Here is a 19,341-nt window from a genome sequence, read left to right as displayed (position 1 = left end):
AGTTGAAATGTATTTATAGATTGCAGCTTAAGTTCCAAAGCCCATGAAGCGATTTATTATATTAGAAAAGGTACACACAATTCCAAGAGAACACCAACATGAGTAAATAAAAGATTTCTGGATATAAAATGCAAGACTGCTTTCTTTAAGAATAGGAAAGTGCAAAAATTGGCAAATAAGTTAATAGTAAAGGACAAATTTGAAGAATGCATTTCTAAATATACAAGCAAGATGCTTCTTTAAATACATCACTAATAGGAAACTGAACAAAGGCTTTATAACCATAACAAGGTTTGAAGGTGATAGTGGGAACAATATTGTGAATCTGCAAATATGCTAATTCTCTACATCAGTCTACACTTTAGAATATGGTGGAGACCCATATCTAAACCACTGCTTCCAAAGAACACACAAAAAAGTCAGAAGTTAATAATAATAATAATAATAATAATAATAATAATAATAATTTCTTTAGAAAGGAAAAAGTCAAAGAAATATCCCAAGAATCTGAGAACTAAAATACAGTACTTTCATTAAGACACTGCTCTAATCAGGATCTTTACTACATAACTGGACAGCAGCCCCCGTAATACTACTAAAAAACAAACACCATAAATGGGGCTAAGATAATTAGCAAAGAAATGGTTTTAGTTGTAGTGTTTTAAAAGCGTGCAAACATTTCTCCTTTCATAATACTGAAATCCAGAGTCATCCAGTGAGCTGCCAGTTGAGTTTTCAAGGCTCTTCAAATGTTGTTGGACTCCCAATTACCATTAAGCCGAGCCAGCGTGGTCAATGGTCAAGAATGATGGGAGTTGTAAGCTAAAACTTCTGGAGGGTTCCTGTGCCATGCTAGAGTTAAGATTCCTTATTAAGTTAGCCTTATTTTGACCATGTACCATAACCTCAACTCTCTCATATGACACTTTCCCTCATTTTTGCAGGAAACGAAAAATACTGTCCGTGGCAAAGGGTTGTGTGTCGCTCCAAGTATTTAGGTTGGGAAGTTGATGCACTATTCTCTGTTGGGAAGGCAGGGTGAAACATCACATGAAGTCACCCTAAAGCATCTTGATCTAGAGCAGGGGTGGCTATGTTGTGGCCCATCAGATCTTGAACTACAGTTGTCACCATTTCCAACCCCTGGCCATGGTGGTGGAGGCTGATGGGAGTTAAAGTCCAACAACATATAGAGGGTGACAGGTTAATCACTCTGTTCTAGAGTGAAAGGTGCTTAATCAGCACTGGGGTAGGCATGTTTCAAGTTATTTAAGCCATCCTATCAAGTACATATTGCAGGGATAAGGAACCTCCAGGTAATTCCCTTGCTGGCCCTTGGAACAAGCCCAGGCCCCACCCCTAGCCTCAGCCCATACCACTTACCAACCCAGCAATGGATCTTCCTTGACTGCTTCTGTAGGGCTGGACTACATCCTTGAACTCTGATAATGCCTCTTGCTTGTGTGACTGGAGAGGTGCATGTGTGTACAGGAACCTTTGAATTTTGCATAGCTGGAACGAAGCTTACCATACAAAGGGAAGAGTTGTTTTGTTGTCTACCCACTTCTTGCCTCTCAGACTGTGTACCACTGGCACGTGACCTTCTAAAAGGTTGCACATGAGGCAGTGTGGTCTTTGGGCTGAAAAAGATTCTCCACTCAACATAAGTTTTTGCTCGACAAAATTAGGTGAAAATCTGAGATTTATTAGTAAACTTCTTCCCCCTCATTACGAAAAGAAAAACTGTTTTAAAATTATGACTCTGGAAAACAACAGCTACTATACAGCTGAAGTATTAAGTCTCTCTTGGCAGGACAAAAAGACCTTTGTCTAATGCTTCTTTCAAGCATCTACTCCAGTCCAAGTCCCGACAGAGCTGCCAGACCAGTCTCTTATAAAACGCCACCCGAAACAGAAAGAAGAGAGCTGCATCAAGAGCAAGTCTAACAAATCCTATTTGATAATATAAATACAGTGTGGCTTGAAGGTGAACGGTGCAGATTTTGGCTACGTGAGAAGTGACGCCTAGGAGATGATATACTCCAGTCCTAGTTCCACAGTTCTCCTATGGGTTTGTACTGAGCTTCTCGCATGACCTCCTCTGCAAACGATTTTATTTCATTATGCAAGTCTTCTATGCTCTTTGAAGCATCAATCACCTGCATCCAAAACAAAACCACAAACACATGAAAAACTCCTCATGTACAACCCAACTACAGAAGAACGGTTGGTGAAGAAATAAAGTATCAAAATATACTAATAAGGTATTATGTTGCTGTCCATGTTTACTCTCATCCTACAAGTTTTTCTTCCCCTTCAACAGATGTTTCAGATTTCCTAGAAGGGTTGTTTGATTTTTTGGGGGGCTTATGAATCCCACAGTGCTCCTCCTGAAGGTTCCTTTTTTACCTTCCAGTTTAAAGTCTTATCTTCCATCAAATGGTAGAAGCGTTGCAGAACTTTCTCCTGAAAAGAGCTGTACTCATATCGTTCATTTCCAAAGTCTCCTCGTTTGGATGCTTCAGACAGGCTCAACTGAAGAAAAAGGATCAAGTCTGGCTTTGGAAGCCCAACATCAGGTTGCTTACACCATTCCAAGGAGAAGTTCTGTTTGGAGAGAAATGAGAGATGCAGCAAGCAGCCCAATGAAGCCAAGGAACAATTTGACAGGAACACAGGAAGCTGCGTTATACTGAGTCGGACCACTGGTTTAATCTAGCTCAGTACTGGGTACCACTCTCTGATATTTCAGACAGGGTTTCTCCCTTAACTTGCTTGGAGATGTGAAGGATTGAACCATTGAACCTGAGACTTCAATACAGCAAATCTTTCCATAAATACTATATTTATATGAGGCTGAATTGGTGTTTTTTACCCACCTCTTTAGCACCTGTGAAGGCTACTCCAGAAAACGCGTATCTGTCCACTACCAGAGTGATACCTTGGTTTAACTTCTCTTTAATCAATGGCCTGAATGGTAGAAAGATACCACTGTTAGAGAAAAATCGAAGCATAATAATTTGGAATAAAGCAGTGATGCAAGGCATAAAATTCCTGGGACTGTATTTATATGGAGAAAATGTTATGACATTTGGATAAAAAAATGTAAAGGAACCCCTGACAATTAAGTCCGGTCGCAAATGACTCTGTATACACCCTCATTAAGACAAGAGTACTCTGGGACGTGGGTGGCACTGGGAGTTAAACCACAGAGCCTAGGGCTTGCCAATCAGAAGGTTGGTGTTTCGAATCCCCGCACCGGGGTGAGCTCCCGTTGCTCGGTCCCTGCTCCTGCCAACCTAGCAGTTCGAAAGCATGAAGTGCAAGTAGATAAATAGGTACCGCTCCAGTGGGAAGGTAAATGGCATTTCCGTGCGATGCTCTGGTTCGCCAGAAGCAGCTTAGTCATGCTGGCCACATGACCTGGAAGCTGTACGCTGGCTCCCTCGGCCAGTAAAGCGAGATGAGTGCCGCAACCCCAGAGTCATCCGCAACTGGACCTAATGGTCAGGGGTCCCTTTACCTTTTACTCTGGGTGGTATACTGTAAATAATAATGCATTTTTAAAAAACGTAGTTTCATAAATTGGTGATTTCAAAGTTGCAAATAATTTGGTAAATGTGCATGCTAACAGTTTTTGGTGTCTTCATTTTCTTTCTCAAAAGTTTAAACAATGTAAAGAAATGTATGCTATTCCTGTAATGTCTATACAAGTATTCCAATAACCTAATTTCTAAGACGTTTATTTATAAGGCTTTGGATTTGACTATAACATTTAAACCACACTGAGTGCAATCACATGCATGGCTACCCAAAAGCAAGTACAACTGAGTTCAATGGGACTTCTTCCCAGATGAACATGCACAGAAGGGATGGGAAACCCGTGGACCTCCAGATGCTGCTTGGTTACAGCTCCCATCATCCGGCAATGCTGGCTGGCGCTGATGAGAGGTGGAGTCCAACATCTAGACGGCCACAGATTCCCCAACCCTGGTGTATGGGACTGCAGCCAAACTGTGCTTCTGTATATTGATTTCCCCCCATATTTGGTATTTGAGTTCCACAACTTTTGACTATTGTTGGGGGGGGGAGGGGGGAATCTGACATATAAAGTTAACATGGTATATATTTTAAGTTTGCTTACTACAGCCAAATAAAAATTTGCTAAATGGCTAAGTAACCTATTTCTTAAATATTTCCAAACTCAGTCCTATTTAAGAAGTCACCAGAAGTGGGCTAAGAATTGCTTGGATATTTTTCTTCTCCTGCATAAATTATGCCACATCATTTTGAATTACCCTATTTACTTGAGTCTAATGCACCATCAAATCTAATGCACACCTCAATGTTCAGAACCATGAAACAAACAAAAAAATTATTTGCTGGCGAATGTAAATGCACCATGGAAACTAATGTGCACCTTAATTTCCGCAACGTAATTTGGCCAAAAAAGGTGAGCATTAGATTTGATTATATGTTGTTAATTAATAAACATTTAACTAGGAAACAATGCCTCACAACTTCACCAGTAAGAGATGTTAAGGCATCAACACTATTACCGGTAATTCACTCCTTGTAAGTGCGGTCAATAGGTAGACAGTGAATAGGGAAATGCAAGAAAACACTGGGCACATCACAATACTGTGAATAAGGAGCATGCTACTTTCTCTTTCAGTCTACTCAGCCCAGAGCCAGAAGCAACATAGTGTGAATCAACAGCATACATTAGAATGCTTCTCATTCACAGTAAGCTATAAACCATGGAATACTATTACATGCAAACCAGCCCACTGCGCTGTTATCAATAGAATAGGATATGAAAACAGATGAAAGATTATGTGTTAACTACAAGTCAAGATATGTAATAAGTAGATGTATTCTTACATCAAGAATGTGGGAAAGAAATCAGGAGGGGGGGGTGTATGGAAGTAAGTGAATCGATAAAAGGGAAGGTGAGAGATTGGTTGCATTATCATCAAATAAATGAAGTGTTTAAAATGGACAGTAAAATTGGCTTCCAGGTGGAAAAATCAAAATTGGAGACAGAATTGTTAGAACCAAGTACCAAGAATTTGTCAAAAATGTATAATTTGCTGCTGAAATGGAATACACAAGATGAAACGGTTAAATCAGCTATGATTAAATGGGCTCAGGACATTGGTCATAATATTTTGTTTGCTGATTGGGAAAAGTTGTGGACCACCGGGATGAAATTTACGGCATGTAATGCCTTAAGAGAAAATATTATGAAAATGATTTATAGGTGGTACATAACCCCAGTCAAGCTTGCAAAGATTTACCATTTGCCTGACAATAAATGTTGGAAATGTAAAGAAAAGGAAGGTACATTCTTTCACCTTTGGTGGACGTGCCCGAAGATTAAGGCATTCTGGGAAATGATCTATAATGAACTTAAAAAGGTATTTAAATATACTTTCACCAAGAAACCAGAGGCCTTTCTCTTGGGTATTGTCGACCAAGGGGTGTTAAAGACAGATACAACTTTCTTCATGTATGCTACAACAGCAGCTAGAATACTCATTGCGAAGTACTGGAAGACGCAAGATTTACCCACACTGGAAGAATGGCAGATGAAGGTGATAGACTACATGGGCTTGGCAGAAATGACGAGCAGAATCCGAAACCAGGGAAGAGAAGCAGCGCAAGAAGATTGGAAAAAGTTTAAGGACTATTTAAAGAAATACTACAAAATTAATGAGAGTTAGAATGATGTTGGATTGGAAAGTAAATGGTTACTATTAGTAATGGTTAAGACAAGGAGAATAAGGAAGATTAGCTTGAATTTTTATTAAAATAAGGGAAGATTTGCTGAGTAATTGATAAGAACTTGGAATACAGAGAAGGGAGGCATGAGGAAGTCGGGGAAGAAAGGTGTAAGAAACTAAGATATGAAATGGTACATGTTTTTTGTTTTGATTGTGTTTTTTGTTTGTTTATGTATTTGTTATATGTTTGTGTTGTTATAAAAATCTGTAATAAAAAATTATTATAAAAAAAAAAAAAGGAAGTAAGTGAATCGCAATTGCTTCTATTCTGGATTAGTATTTATTACCCTAGCCTTTTGTAATATATTTTGCATCCAGTCCCTGACAGCAACTGTAATTCCAGCATCATGCATGAATTTTGATCAAATACAAACATTTCTCTTATCCTCTCTTCAGCATGAATTGCCAACTAGACAGAATAAGTTTGATTTTTTCATTTTTTGAGAAATATGCCTAAATTCCAATTATTAAGGCACTTGACTCGTGGTGACATTCAATAACATCTACCTGCTTGCACAACAGAAATTTGCTTGCATAGCAAGAGCAGGTAGGGGAACCAATGAGAGAAATATGAAGACTTCCTGTGGGAGTAGACACCCACCCACACTACATTGGATCTCACCCAGTATTTTCCCAAAGCAGAAAAGCAGCATTGAATTAGTGATAACAGGGGCTCAAAAAGGTACTCATGTATTTCATAAGCATTCTATTTACACTTGCTCCCAGCGATTAGCAGAAAATAGCAGATGCACTGTATGGTCCTCCAAATTGTTCTTCTTTTCCAAATAGGAACTTATCAGTCGTCCGATTTCTGTAGTTCTGTCTGCAATAAGATGTAGACAAGAGTGGAATAAGACAAACATATTCAGCTTCTATAAATTCTGTAATATTCTCTTCCCAATGTACATCACTATTGGAAGCATGAGTCAAATGCTACTTCTAAACTTCCTAAAAAGATAGCAGTCTTCAATATCATAAATATACATTCCCCAGCATCTAGGCTATGGTTACCAGATTTTTTCCCATGAATCCGGGGACACTTTTTTTTTGAAGCTGAGTAGCAACAGGGAGTTAGTAGTGAGGCAAAAGACCCTGAGGCCAAGCAAACATGCATATTGTATAAAGGTGCAAAGCCCTTCTTTCGCACCCTGTGAAATATAAACGTGCAGAGTTTTTTAAAAACTGGGCAACGGCTGCCCGCCTGCGACTCCCGAGCCTCCCCCGATCTGTCAAAACAAAGGCGGCAGGAGATATGTACCACAGGACGTCCCGGTTCCCCTTCGGCAATGGCAGTGGACAGCTCCTGAAGCCCGCCAGAGCCAACTGCGCTACCAGGCCAGCTCCGGGCTGCTGAGGCTGCTGCTGCTGCCACGTTTCCCAGGGACAGATTTGCAAATCTGGGGACATTCCGGGGACGGAATTTGTCCGGGGACAGATTTGCAAATCCGGGGACTGTTCCCAGGAATGTCTGTTAACCCTAATCTAGGCAGAAAATAGATAACCACGATCCCAACCCACAAGTGGGATTACACCCACTTTATGTGTTACTGCATCTTCCATCGCTGTACCTTTGCTATAAGGATGGTTTAATGCTATTTGTCTCTCTCTGCGTGTCACAATGTATCCTAACACACATGGTCATGCCAGAATGCCAATTCAGTTAGAAAGCAGATCTAAGATGGTAGCATCGTACTTAGTTTAAGTTATTCTTTAATAAGCACTATTTTGCACCATGGTTTCAAAGACACTCAAGAAAGTATAAAGTTAAAGAAGCCTTCAAAACACACACACACACAACCAACCAACCAACCAACCACAACCATAAAGAAACTGACTTTTTCGAATGTCAAAATGATTAGATATTAGATAAATTAAATTAAGAAAAACTCGAGGAGGTTATCTATGAGGAGGGCCAGTGACTCAGCCCAAAGCTATGACAATGCTGAAAAGGAACGCTTTCTACATATCACTAGCACCGCCACAAAACGTATTAGATTTGGCCCCCTTTCCCACCCCATTGGCAGCCTTAGGACAGACAGAAATCCCACAGATGAAGCGTTCCCGCCACTGCACCTCCGTAGCGGGAGAGGCTGTGTGCACCTGTCGACTTTCACCCCGCCACCCGTCTGTCAAAGGCACAGACATGCTGCCACAGCAGGGGAATTGCCGACAACCTATACAGGTAAATCTAAGGCAGTGTGGCGAAGGGGCTGCGCCATCCTGTAGCTGCCGCGACCCCTAAGCCTCGCATACCGGGAAACCGAAGGAGTTCGGCCCGGTGTCCCCCTGCCAGCAGGCCCTCCACCAGCTTTCTGGTCTGCGTGCTTTTGCCAGCTCGGTCCACCCCCTCCAGCACGATCAGCGCCCCTCGCCTGCCAGCCATGGCGCCCCTTCTCAGTCAGCGGCGAAGGGAAGGCGATCGAACGACAACTGCAAGCTTCCCGCGCTTTTGGCGCAATCACAGAGTTACAGTCCTCCGGCGCATGTAGAGCGGCTCTGGTGTAACCATGGTGACCAAACCCTCGCGCGATCACGGAAAACACAGCAAAGCGGAAGAGTCTGGAAAAAAGCAGAAGCCGACTGCGCGGTGCTCGACAGGATTAATCCGTTGGAAGCCGCTTTCTTTCTAGGCGTTTTTTTGCCCATCTCGCTGGTATTAACCCTTAGTTGAGTTTGAACGTAAGGTATAAAATACCAAAGCAAACGCACTCAAGAGCACAACGCTTTTCTGATGTCGGCGCAAAAGACTTGCCAGTAAACTTGTACCCTTAACGTGGGGGAAATCTTGTTACGGGCACCCGTGTTTTGTAGCTAAATCCCTCGGGGATTCGCGGGCGCGCGCGTTTTGCATGCACCCGTGGGATCCTGACGAGCGTTTCACACATTCGCCCACCCACGCCCCATGATGCCCTTTTAAAATGTGGAGGTTTTGGTTTTTTAGGGGGGTATTGGGTTGTTTTTATTTTGAACATATATTGCGTGGTTTTATTTTTTTATTTTGTTCTGTAAACCGCCCTGAGACCTTTTTTATATATAAAAATAAAATGCCAAGAGAGTTTTGGAAGGGTGGGTTTAAAACAGAAACAAAAAACTTAAGTAATGATGCGGGGGGAAATGGAGGTCCATCCATATTGCACGCAGCCCGTTATAAGTGGGGGCATTAAACCGTCCTCCTTTTCATGTAATGAACTAAATAAAGCTTTCAGAATTACGTGCAACCATATATATTTTTTCTATTATAAATAAAAATATGTTTACATATTTATCTGTAAGAATGATCTCTTCTTCCATGTTGACGGTAACCAGCAGCATCTAGTCCACACTGGAAGCCCCCATTCTCCGCAAGGCTCACCTGGGCTATAAGCTACACCGAAAACCGTGCCACTTCTTACAGAGTAAGCACGCGTAGGATTGCGCTGTGCGCCATAAAACATCTTTCTTCTCTCTTCACCCACATACCCTTTGAAAAAAGAGCGATTTTATGGGTACATGAAATAAGGGACATCTTGAGGAGGTGCCAACGAAGGGACGCTTAAAAGTAGAATGTTTCTGTCCTTGGGTGGATGCAGAAATCCTGAGAAGATCCCCCCTTTTATTTTTTACTCCGCTAAGGCTACTTATACTGTAAAATACAAGCCAGCTTTCCGGGAGACTGACACGCGTTTGCTCTGCCACGTCTATACATCCCGAACCCGCGAGCTCCCGTGCACTTCTATTTATTTGAAGGAAGCTCCGTCGGCGTTTTCCCTTCCAAACAGACACGTGTACGCCTGGAACTGCCTCACGCGAATACCGCGCGGGAAAAACGTAGCCGGACCTGCGCGGGAATTACGACGGGAGGAATGGGGAGGAAGGCACCACGCGCCGCCTCCGCGGACACCGGAAAACGGCCCATTCCGGCCGATGGCGAACGAACGTTGACGTCGCCTCCCCCGCCACGCCCCCTCATTCCTATGCAGCGGCGGCGTCCGCTTGGCCAATCGGCGCCGGCCTCTCATGACTATGCAATGAGAGCCCCGACCGGCCATTGCGAAGGCGCCCGCGTGACAGCGCCGAGCGCGGCGGGGCCGGAGAGTGGGCGTTGGCTGGCCGGCTGGCTGGCGCGAGATGGCGGCGGCGGCCTTGTACCTGGAGCACTACCTGGACAGTGAGTGAGTGCGGCGTTGGGCAGAGGGAACGGGAGGGAAAGAGGCCCAGGCCAAAGCCGGGCGGGGGCCACGCCGGCAATTGCGGCTGCGTCACACAGACCCGGCGAGGGAGGGGGCGGCGGGCGAGGTTTCTTGCTGCGTCATTGCGACGCGTAAAGGAGGGATCTCCGCGCCGGCCTTCTAAGGGTGCAGCTGCGATCCTTGGCCACCAGGGGCCGCTCCTACTCTACTCCTGTGAGCGCCGCCTGTCAGACGAGCAGCAAAAACATCCCCCCCCCAATGCTTTTAAGGCGCGTCGTGTTGCGCATTCTCCAGGACTGCCACCTAAAAATAAATATAAATGTCAGGGTTTCTCTTCTTTCCCCAGCCGTGTGACCAGTAGAAATTCAGCAAGTCAGGTGGCGAGGAGAGCGCCATTATTTGTAGACGGCTGTTGAAGTCAACATAGGAAGCCAAGGCATAATACTAATACTATTGATAATAGTCGCTTTAATATTCCCATGTATTCAGCCCCGTGCATCAGTACTTCATTAGCAAAGCTGCAGACCTCTCAACTTAAAAGACACATGGTTATTTTATTCTTAAAATCTGTATTCTGTTTTATTGTCAAAACCTCTAATCCGTTTATGTAGAGCATAATATCCACATTAAAGTTATGAATAAAAGACAATAAAAACAAGCTGACCTAAAGAAAACACAAGCTTTCATAAAATGTACCTGCCCCGTAGCTAGTGGGAGCACCCAGCTCAATATGCCATATACAACAGGGAACAGATAAAGAGGAAGGTGGTAGGGTAAGGTATTTATGGAAAATAGGGTACCTGGCGAGGTTTATGAATGCTTTTTGTTATGCGTAGTTGGTTTGTGAACGTAACTTTTATATTAAGAAAGTTATGGTAGAGAGGGGACTGCAGCATTTCTGTTTTTGTATTTCAGGCATTGAAAACCTACCTTGTGAGTTGCAAAGGAACTTCCAACTTATGCGTGAGCTGGATCAGAGAACAGAAGGTGTGTTCAGGTATTCTGGTTCACAGATCTTCTTGTGTGCTCAGCTCATGCTAGATTTGCACACATCTGAGATTCACTTGTCATATATATTCACTGGGAAAGTGAGAAGTAGCCCATAGCAGAGTTCCTTCAGCCTCCCAAGTTTTTGCTATTTCAGTGCAACATGAAGATGGGGTGTGTGTGTGTCATAGTGTGGCCAACAATTGATTCCATTGTTTCATGTGCACCACTTCTAGCAAAGCTTGTAGGAGCAGAATTATATAATGCTGTATTTACATTTGAGTTTGACAAAGCCTTGTGAAGGACTGTAGATGTGTATGAATTGATCTTGCAAGCACAGTCTTACTACTTTTTAGTCAGTTGTGCCTTACTAAGGTTGGAGAACATGCCTGCTCATTTGAACTTTTAGAAGCACAACTCAAGAATTCAGCTGGCACATGTGCTTTGGTTTAGTTGCAAGTATTTTAAAATGAGGGAACAAAGGACCAATTAAGTGGTCAGATGAGAAAAGAGGACAGTACTCCTTCACTTTTAATAGTCATGTAGCTGAGGGAATGTCTGCAGGTGTAGCTTGCATAACAAACTATGTCTCCTAAAAATCCTTTTTTTACACAGCCACTGAATGTGCAGAAGCCCTGTACCTTTTTCCCCGGGCTACCCCAGAGAGACATTTCTTTCATGGTTGCTAAAAAGGTTTCCAATTGTGAAACATATAGTTTGATCCTAAATCAATTTACTTACAAATAATCCCACTGAGTTCAATGGGATTTTCCCACAAGTAAATGAGCTTTGGGTTGCAGCCTCACAGCTCAGTCTTACTCAAAATTAACCCCCATAAAGCTCAATGAGGCTTACTTCTCAGGTAAGTGAGTATAGGGCTGCAACCTCAGTCTCATGCACATACTGTCTCCCATTGCTCTTCAGACAAGAAAGCAGAAATCGACAGTCTTGCTGCTCAGTACATTTCAACAGTGAGGAGTTTGTCATCAGAGCAACGGGTGGAAATCCTGCAGAAGATTCAGAATGCTTACGCAAGATGCAAAGAGTACAGTGATGACAAAGTGCAGCTGGCCATGCAGACCTATGAGATGGTAAGGTTAGATTAGGTAGACAGAGGACTTGTGTTTCAAAATGAAAAATCCACCCTCTGTATTTCTTACTTCTCCCATAGCTACCTCTGAAGCTTGTATTACAGGTACTAGTCTTTCTGCGTAATTAGTAGCTGTTGACTGACACAGACATGAGGATCCATGATCCCGGGTTCAGTTAGAGATAAAAAAGATAACAGGCAGGCTTGCGTCACACATTCTCTACTTCAAAAAGAATCCTGATGTGGACTGGGATTGTGTACAAGGTTGTGACCTCTCCCTGTTTAATCTTTTACAGTCTGGGAGCAATGGGGCAAAAACCTGAGGCTAAAGTTATGGTGCTGGCAAGCAAGTAGATTTGTCAGCAGTGCATTTATCAAAATTCTTTCTGTGACTACATGTTCTTATTCATTGGACTATTACAGAGAGAAAGTTGTTTTCTGAGGCAGTGCAGGAATCTTCACTGCTTTGAGAATCCAGGCTATGGGGTTTATAGTGAGGGTCAATACAACTAGACTTGCTAGGATTCATGGCTCTCTGTTGTGGGAAGGGTTTGGGGGTGGTCAAGGATCTGCCACATTTCCTTAATCTGTACATATGTGAATGACTATGGGTATTTCCAGACAACTTGTCCATGGAGCATTCACCCCGATTTGTCAGCACAAGTTTATGGGGAGCTTAGATGTTGGCTACTTAATGAACATTCCTTCTGATTTGTTTGTGAGGTTAGATGACATTGAGTCAAAGCAAGTGTTATCCCAGTTCATTTTCATGTCACTTTCCTTATCACCAAAAATCTGAGCTTTGGGGGAAGCAGGTTTCTTTCACAAGACCTCCCAATCAACTATATTTTGCAACCTGAATTTGCTGGTCTGTGATTGAATCCCACCTGAAAGTAGGAACTGTCTGGAAGAGTCTCAAGACTACAGAGGGACTGTGTGGTTTGTATTGACCACCTTCCTATGGTTGCTGGTTTTTCTGCTCTGTCCCTCCCTCTGCTCCCTAAATGGTCTGTGAGCGGCTGTGTTTAACGCACACACCAACCACAGTTCAGATGAGAGAGGTGGGTTGAGGTGCATTGAAGTGATAAATACCAGAAAAGGAAGATAGCAAGTTGAATCCGATGATTTCTAGAGATATTATTGGATTTTGTTTTCTTTAGCTGTGTGGTCTCTCTTTCTGATGTAGGTAGATAAGCACATTCGACGGCTGGATGCTGACCTGGCACGATTTGAAGCTGATCTGAAGGATAAGTTGGAAGGCAGTGACTTTGAAAACCCTGCAACGCAAAACCTAAAAAGTGTGTACATTATGAATAGTGTCATCTCACTGTGAGGAAATCCTTCTATATACTTTTTAATTTGTTATTATTATCATCTATTAGACTTACAAAACTTTTAAAACATAAATACTAATACATTATACCATAAAAAACAGAACAAAACATCCCCCATAACAGCTACAGGAAGCTTTGGCACACACTAGTACCAAAGCAAACATCTTAAGTGAGTCTATCGAAAGCCTGGGGGGTGGGGAAAATAAGGCATTACCTGGTGCCAGAAAGATACCAACAAAGGCACCAGGCAGACCTTTCTTTCCTAGTAAAAGCTGTTTCTCATACACCATGAGAGTCTTATATAAAAAGCATACATGCCTGCTATGAGGAACAAAGGGAGAAATCAGTGAGGAGAAACATTTAGTTGTACAGAATTGAGCCATAGTTTTTCTTCAATATGGTTTCCATAATTTTGGCATAAAGCAGGCAAAATTATGTTGATTAAGTTAATATTAGGAAGAGTCCTCCTACCTCAAACCACAAATCCACCTGGTCCAGTTTTGCTTTATAACCTGTGTAAATTCTTCCACAAGGTATTGTGCATTGACAGTGGCTTCCAGAGTTCTTACTCATACAGAAAATAAAGTAGTACCAAGTTTCTCCAAACCCATTTTCTAATCCTTTAGCTTCTCTTAGTAAGTTTTTTTGATAAAGCAGTTTGCCTGTGGATTACATTTTGTTCCTCTGAAATTATATATTTGTTATAAGATCATATATAGAACAAAAATTCTATTAAAATAAGAGTCTGGTGCACAATGTTAACAGGGTAAAACTGTAGTAGTATTTTTTAAAATGATTATACATATAAACAGCTTAGGGTGATTTGAAGGTATGTATATATGAGCTATTTTCATTTGAAGTATTGTCAGAAGCAAATTTATCAAACATTAGTTTATTAGGTACAATCTTCAATGTATTTTACAAGGAGTAAACCTCATTTGACTTGGTGGGTCTTACTTCTAAGTAAACCTGTATAGGATTTTACTGTTAGACACTTCTTGAATGTACAAGTAGAATACATTGTTATTTATCTTAATGCCCCAGCTTACAGCCAAGTTACTTGAACAATCGTACAAAAAGATACATAAGATTGTTGTCCAACAGGTAATATCTTAGTGATTTTGGTTAGTTACAAATTTTACAAATGTCAGGTTCAGATAATAGGGGAAGTTGTGCTGGATAAAGTTGTAGGATTTTTTCAGTGTATAGCTACATCAGAGGTTGCATTGGCAAATGGTTTCTGAACAAGGATCACTTTCCAATTTATATAAAGTCTGGAAGAATAGATGAGAGAAAAAAGAAAAATTAATCATTTTTGAATCATTATGGTGCTTCAGAATAATTGAAATGGTACCTCGCGTTACAAACACCTTGGGTTACAAACACTTTGGGTTACAGACTCCGCTAACACGGAAGTAGTACCTCAGGTTAAGAACTTTACCTCAGGATGAGAACAGAAATCACGTGGCGGCAGTGTGAGGCCCCATTAGCTAAAGTGGTACCTCAGGTTAAGAACGGTTTCAGGTTAAGAACGGACCTCCAGAATCAATTAAGTTTGTAACCAGAGGTACCACTGTATAGTATAAAACCTCTGGTTTTTCTTCTTATGGTGTAGTTAACCAGAAATAACTGTCTTTCAGAGGGGCGAACTCCAAAGGATAAGAAAAGCTCTCGGGGTCGGGGCCGGCGAACATCCGAAGAAGATGTCCCAGTAAAAAAGAAACCAAAACGAAGGTAAGTGACTGCAGTCTGCAGTTAGCTTGTTCAGAGCAGCTTCCATTTGAATTTTTTTTTTCTGCCAATGTGCCATAGTAACCAGATTTTTTCGCATGCTTAGTTTCACATGCTTTATACTTTCTCCACTTTTGCTGTCTTGGTACTCTTCAAACTAACCGACCTCCCAAATAGTTCTAGTTAGTTTCAAACTGGAGATAATTTTTTTACCATGCCAGAATCACTGGCATTTACTCAATATTTGTTCACGTTGCTCCCATTGCAGGTCTGAATTAGCTGATACCATCCTGTCGGTTCATCCTTCAGATGTCCTAGATATGCCGGTGGATCCCAACGAACCAACGTATTGTTTGTGTCACCAAGTATCCTATGGAGAAATGATCGGCTGCGACAATCCTGATGTAAGTACTGAGATAACCCAATGTGGCCATACACACGCTTCCCTCCTCAAATTCTGCGTGAAGGTGCTTCCTTTAGAAAGAACGGAACTATGCAAGGGGAAAGAACCCCATCCAAGTGACCAATAGAAGCTGCTTCCAGACTTCCCCTGGTTTCTGAGCACAAATTTGAAAGCACTTTTCTACAGCAAAAAATCGTAGCTTATATATTTTAAATGAAAAGGTGGATCTGGATCTTAGGACTCACTGGATTTGATACTTCACTCCATATTTGAAGTTGTTTGTGCACCTTTCATACATATACAACCCTGAGGTCACGTCTACACCCCAAGCTAACTTGCTTCTATTTTCCCATCCTGGAATCTTCAGATGAAGGGCATTATACAAATGTTAATAGTAATAATGATAATCGTTTACATCATGCTTTACGGGCCATTTGCAGTGAGTAGTGCATCCTGTGTCTGCAAAATTTGGGCACTTCACAAGCAACAAAGGGCTCATGAAGTTTCCTATGTGATGTGCAGTATATGCCCCTTCGATTGTGACATGCCAGGTACCAACCAGGCTCCCATTTCTGTTAAATCTGATAAGATAAATTAATGTTATCAAGCTCTCTAAGAAAAAACATCTTTTACTCTTCCCCAAAATATAGTGCCCAATCGAATGGTTCCATTTTGCTTGTGTGGACCTCACCACGAAACCCAAAGGGAAATGGTAGGTGTCATGAATAATAACTTTCTACACTTGTGTTTTCTTCACTTAATTTTCTTCATTGATACTTTCTTCACTTTACCATAACAAAAGCACAAAGGTCCTTGACCGAAGGCTCACAATCTAAAAGAGACAGCAAGCTTATATAAAGGGGTGGGGCAGCCTTTGCCAACCTTGTGTCTTCCAAATGTTTTGGACCACAGTTCCCAAAAGCCACAGCAGCATGGCTATGCTGGCTGCAGCTGATCGGAGGTGCTGTTCAAAACACGGTAAATACTAGAACCAGGAAGTTAAATGTATAATTCTTGAGTTTTATTTTTCCCAAATGTGACGTATTCCCAAAGTAATGCATTGAACTGAACACAGTGATTCTTTTTTTAACCCTTAGGTTTTGTCCTCGCTGTGCTCAGGAGAAGAAAAAGAAGTAGAATGGGAATGTACAGTCTGAAAGAAGAAAAAGTTTAATATATTCGTACATGTTGCAATATTTTATTCTATCTTTTTTGTCACTTACCTATCTTGTTTGATTTGATATTTAGCAGTGGCCAGTCATTTTTCTTAACGTTGGGGGGGGGAGCTATCCTAATGAGAAAAGGAGGATGTGGAGGAGGTTTACTGTGGTGATGGTCACCTGGGTTTCACACTTCTGTGGCACTGCAATCAATGTTATGAAGTACTAAGAGTAGCCCTGCACTGGAATTTCTGCTCACGTACTAAAAGTCTGTGAAATTGCCTATATGGCCTTCCAGGTGAACGATGATTTTTTGTTTTGTTTTGTTTTGTTTTGTTATCAACAGGGTAGTCACTCTGCTCCGCACAATATTTATGAAGGATTTAAAATCTTTAACTGCATCTTTACAGAACCTTATAACTACTGTCAAGGAAGGAATGTGCTGTTCTGTTCCTCAGTTGCAGCAAGCAAAGAATTGTTTCTTACAAAGGCAGATGAAAAGTAATGGGTATTATTTTGGTAAGGTGTGATCCACAAGTAAATTTCAAGAGTAGTACACCTGTTCCAGTTGCTTTTGAATTGTACACTACTGCCTCTGCGCTTCATACGAGTCCCTCTGAAGTCATCTATCTTATCCTGATGGTAAGCAATGAATGCTTAAATTGAGGCACAAAATGTCTAGGAGACATCAGTATAGTTTGATTCACTCATGAAACGAAAATAAGGCTTATTTTTCATTGGCTAAGCTATTAGATGTTAGACATTAACAATCAGGAAAACCAGATGTAAAAAGAAAAACTTTTTTTTTTTAAGGAAAGATTCCTAGGACTGCAAAGCACTAAAAGCAATTTGGTGTAATTTTATACTGAACTTTTATCTGGTTTGAGATGTCTGTTCTCTGTCAGCACCGAGATGCCGTCCAGTATAAAATGTGAATGTGGGTGCCCCTTAAAGCAGCTTTGAGTTGGGAGACGGACAATATTTCCCCCCAGGAAGCTGGTAGAGCCATCGTTGCCTGTGATGCACACAATATCATCACTATCCTCTCTGATAATGCAGGCGGTTTGGATCCAGAGTGTTCCTTTCATGAGCCCACCCAGGGGTGGCTGTGGGTAGGATTTCTGCATTGCAGGTGGTTGTAGTAGTAAGCCCTTGAGGTCCCTTCCAGCTCTGCAATTCTATGAATGAAAGGGCTTCTTCCCATTGCAGAAGGGATTGAGATCCAGTGGAGGCTCACACCGGAGGAAGGCAGATTTCGTTTATTCCCTCTACATCTCCCCATGCCACCTCCCACACTGTTAAGGAGGGTCACCCAACTTCTTGGCATGGTTTTGCAGAGGGGAAGGAAGAACCATGAAAATCACCTCTCCCTCCTTTGTGAGTATCCCCTGGGCAGAACTCCATTCACGGGAACTGGATCCACGCCAGGGTTTGCAGGCTTTATATGTAACATCAAAAACATGCAAATGTTGTTTGACCAAAGACAATGAATAGGGAGATAAAAATTATACATCATGGATCATGTTGACTCTGTCATACCAATATTTGTTAAAGATGATCATCTGTCTCCAGCTTTGCATTTCTCAGCTAAAGGCTGGAAAAAGCAGCTCAAGAAGGATGGATAAATAATATTATGTACAATGGCTAGTTTGTCTCAACTGTGCTTGCATTGTGAGATAATGTTGATTATTTGCATATGGTGATTAAAAAACAGCCAGCATATAGCACGCACAGCTGTTATCTGTTCCAGTGGTGTGGAGTTTGTTAAGGATTCAGGTATACCCCAAAATCACAGTGATGAGTTATTCTTCCTTCTTGAACAACTTGGACCACGTGATACCTGCAATTTTGCAGTAATCTCGCTTCCCTTCTGGAAGGTAAAGGAGAAAACTATCACAACAACAAAAATGTGGAGCTTTAAATTGAGAAAAGGTATATTTGTTTTTTTCTGAAAGGACATGGTTTGGGGTTTTTTGTTAAGAAAGAATGCAAGTCCTAAGTTCTTATTTCACATGACATTGATTTTGCATGGTTTTGTAGGCAATTCAGTGAAAGTATTCTTTATTTGTATCACTTTACTTTCTATAGCTAGATCTAGTTTTCAGTGATCACATGCACATTTGCATTGGCCGCATAAGAGTGAACTAATTTTGGAGGTTTGGTTGTCATAACTTGCTCTCAGAATGTTTTGTCTCTACATAATGTTCTGCTGTTGTCAGGCTTAAGTACTTACTGGAGTAAGTTGTCACTCTGAGAGTTAACCCCTAAATATCATGCACACAACTATGGAACTTAATGCAGACAATGAGGACATTAGACCATTTAAGTCTTCCATAACCTCGTGCCCTCCAGATGTTTTTAACTACAGTTGTCTTAGCCATTGTGGCCAATGGCAAGGGATTATCAGAGTTCTAGTCCAACTTCTGGAGAGAACTAGGCTGGGGATGGTTGTCCTATGAGACAGCATTTTCATATAAAGTTTGGGTGCACTAAATTAGCTTTTCCCAACATGAAACCCTTGAGATGTTTTTGACTACAATTCCCTTTAGCATGGCTGTCCAAAACATCTGGAATGCTCCAAGTTGGGGAAACTCTTTCTCTTTTAATGCAAAGCAATCTTCCACAAGATGTGATCCACCAAGCTGTATGTGGCTCCAGCAGTGTTGTTATGGTTATCAAGA

General features: G+C 41.7%; 2 protein-coding genes across 2 annotated transcripts; one reads left to right on the top strand and one right to left on the bottom strand.

Annotated features, from left to right (window-relative positions):
* Positions 1 to 1,684: 1,684 nt before the first annotated feature.
* Positions 1,685 to 8,280, bottom strand: DTYMK (deoxythymidylate kinase). Its single transcript, XM_053389904.1, has 5 exons — positions 8,040 to 8,280; positions 6,501 to 6,609; positions 2,880 to 2,970; positions 2,410 to 2,607; positions 1,685 to 2,159 (listed from the first exon to the last, which is right to left on the bottom strand). The coding sequence occupies exons 1-5, from the start codon at positions 8,167 to 8,169 to the stop codon at positions 2,049 to 2,051; spliced, it is 639 nt and encodes a 212-aa protein (XP_053245879.1). The 5' UTR covers positions 8,170 to 8,280; the 3' UTR covers positions 1,685 to 2,048.
* Positions 8,281 to 9,800: 1,520 nt separating this feature from the next.
* On the top strand, positions 9,801 to 18,409 carry ING5 (inhibitor of growth family member 5). The gene is made up of 8 exons (XM_053389903.1): positions 9,801 to 9,933; positions 10,871 to 10,942; positions 11,867 to 12,033; positions 13,219 to 13,330; positions 15,007 to 15,100; positions 15,366 to 15,501; positions 16,151 to 16,212; positions 16,598 to 18,409. The coding sequence occupies exons 1-8, from the start codon at positions 9,894 to 9,896 to the stop codon at positions 16,635 to 16,637; spliced, it is 723 nt and encodes a 240-aa protein (XP_053245878.1). The 5' UTR covers positions 9,801 to 9,893; the 3' UTR covers positions 16,638 to 18,409.
* Positions 18,410 to 19,341: the final 932 nt, after the last annotated feature.

The sequence above is a fragment of the Podarcis raffonei genome, chromosome 5, assembly GCF_027172205.1.
Source record: "Podarcis raffonei isolate rPodRaf1 chromosome 5, rPodRaf1.pri, whole genome shotgun sequence".
In the NCBI taxonomy this organism is placed as follows: domain Eukaryota; kingdom Metazoa; phylum Chordata; class Lepidosauria; order Squamata; family Lacertidae; genus Podarcis; species Podarcis raffonei.
Note: the sequence above shows the minus strand (reverse complement) of the source record. Positions and strands in the feature narration are given on the sequence as shown.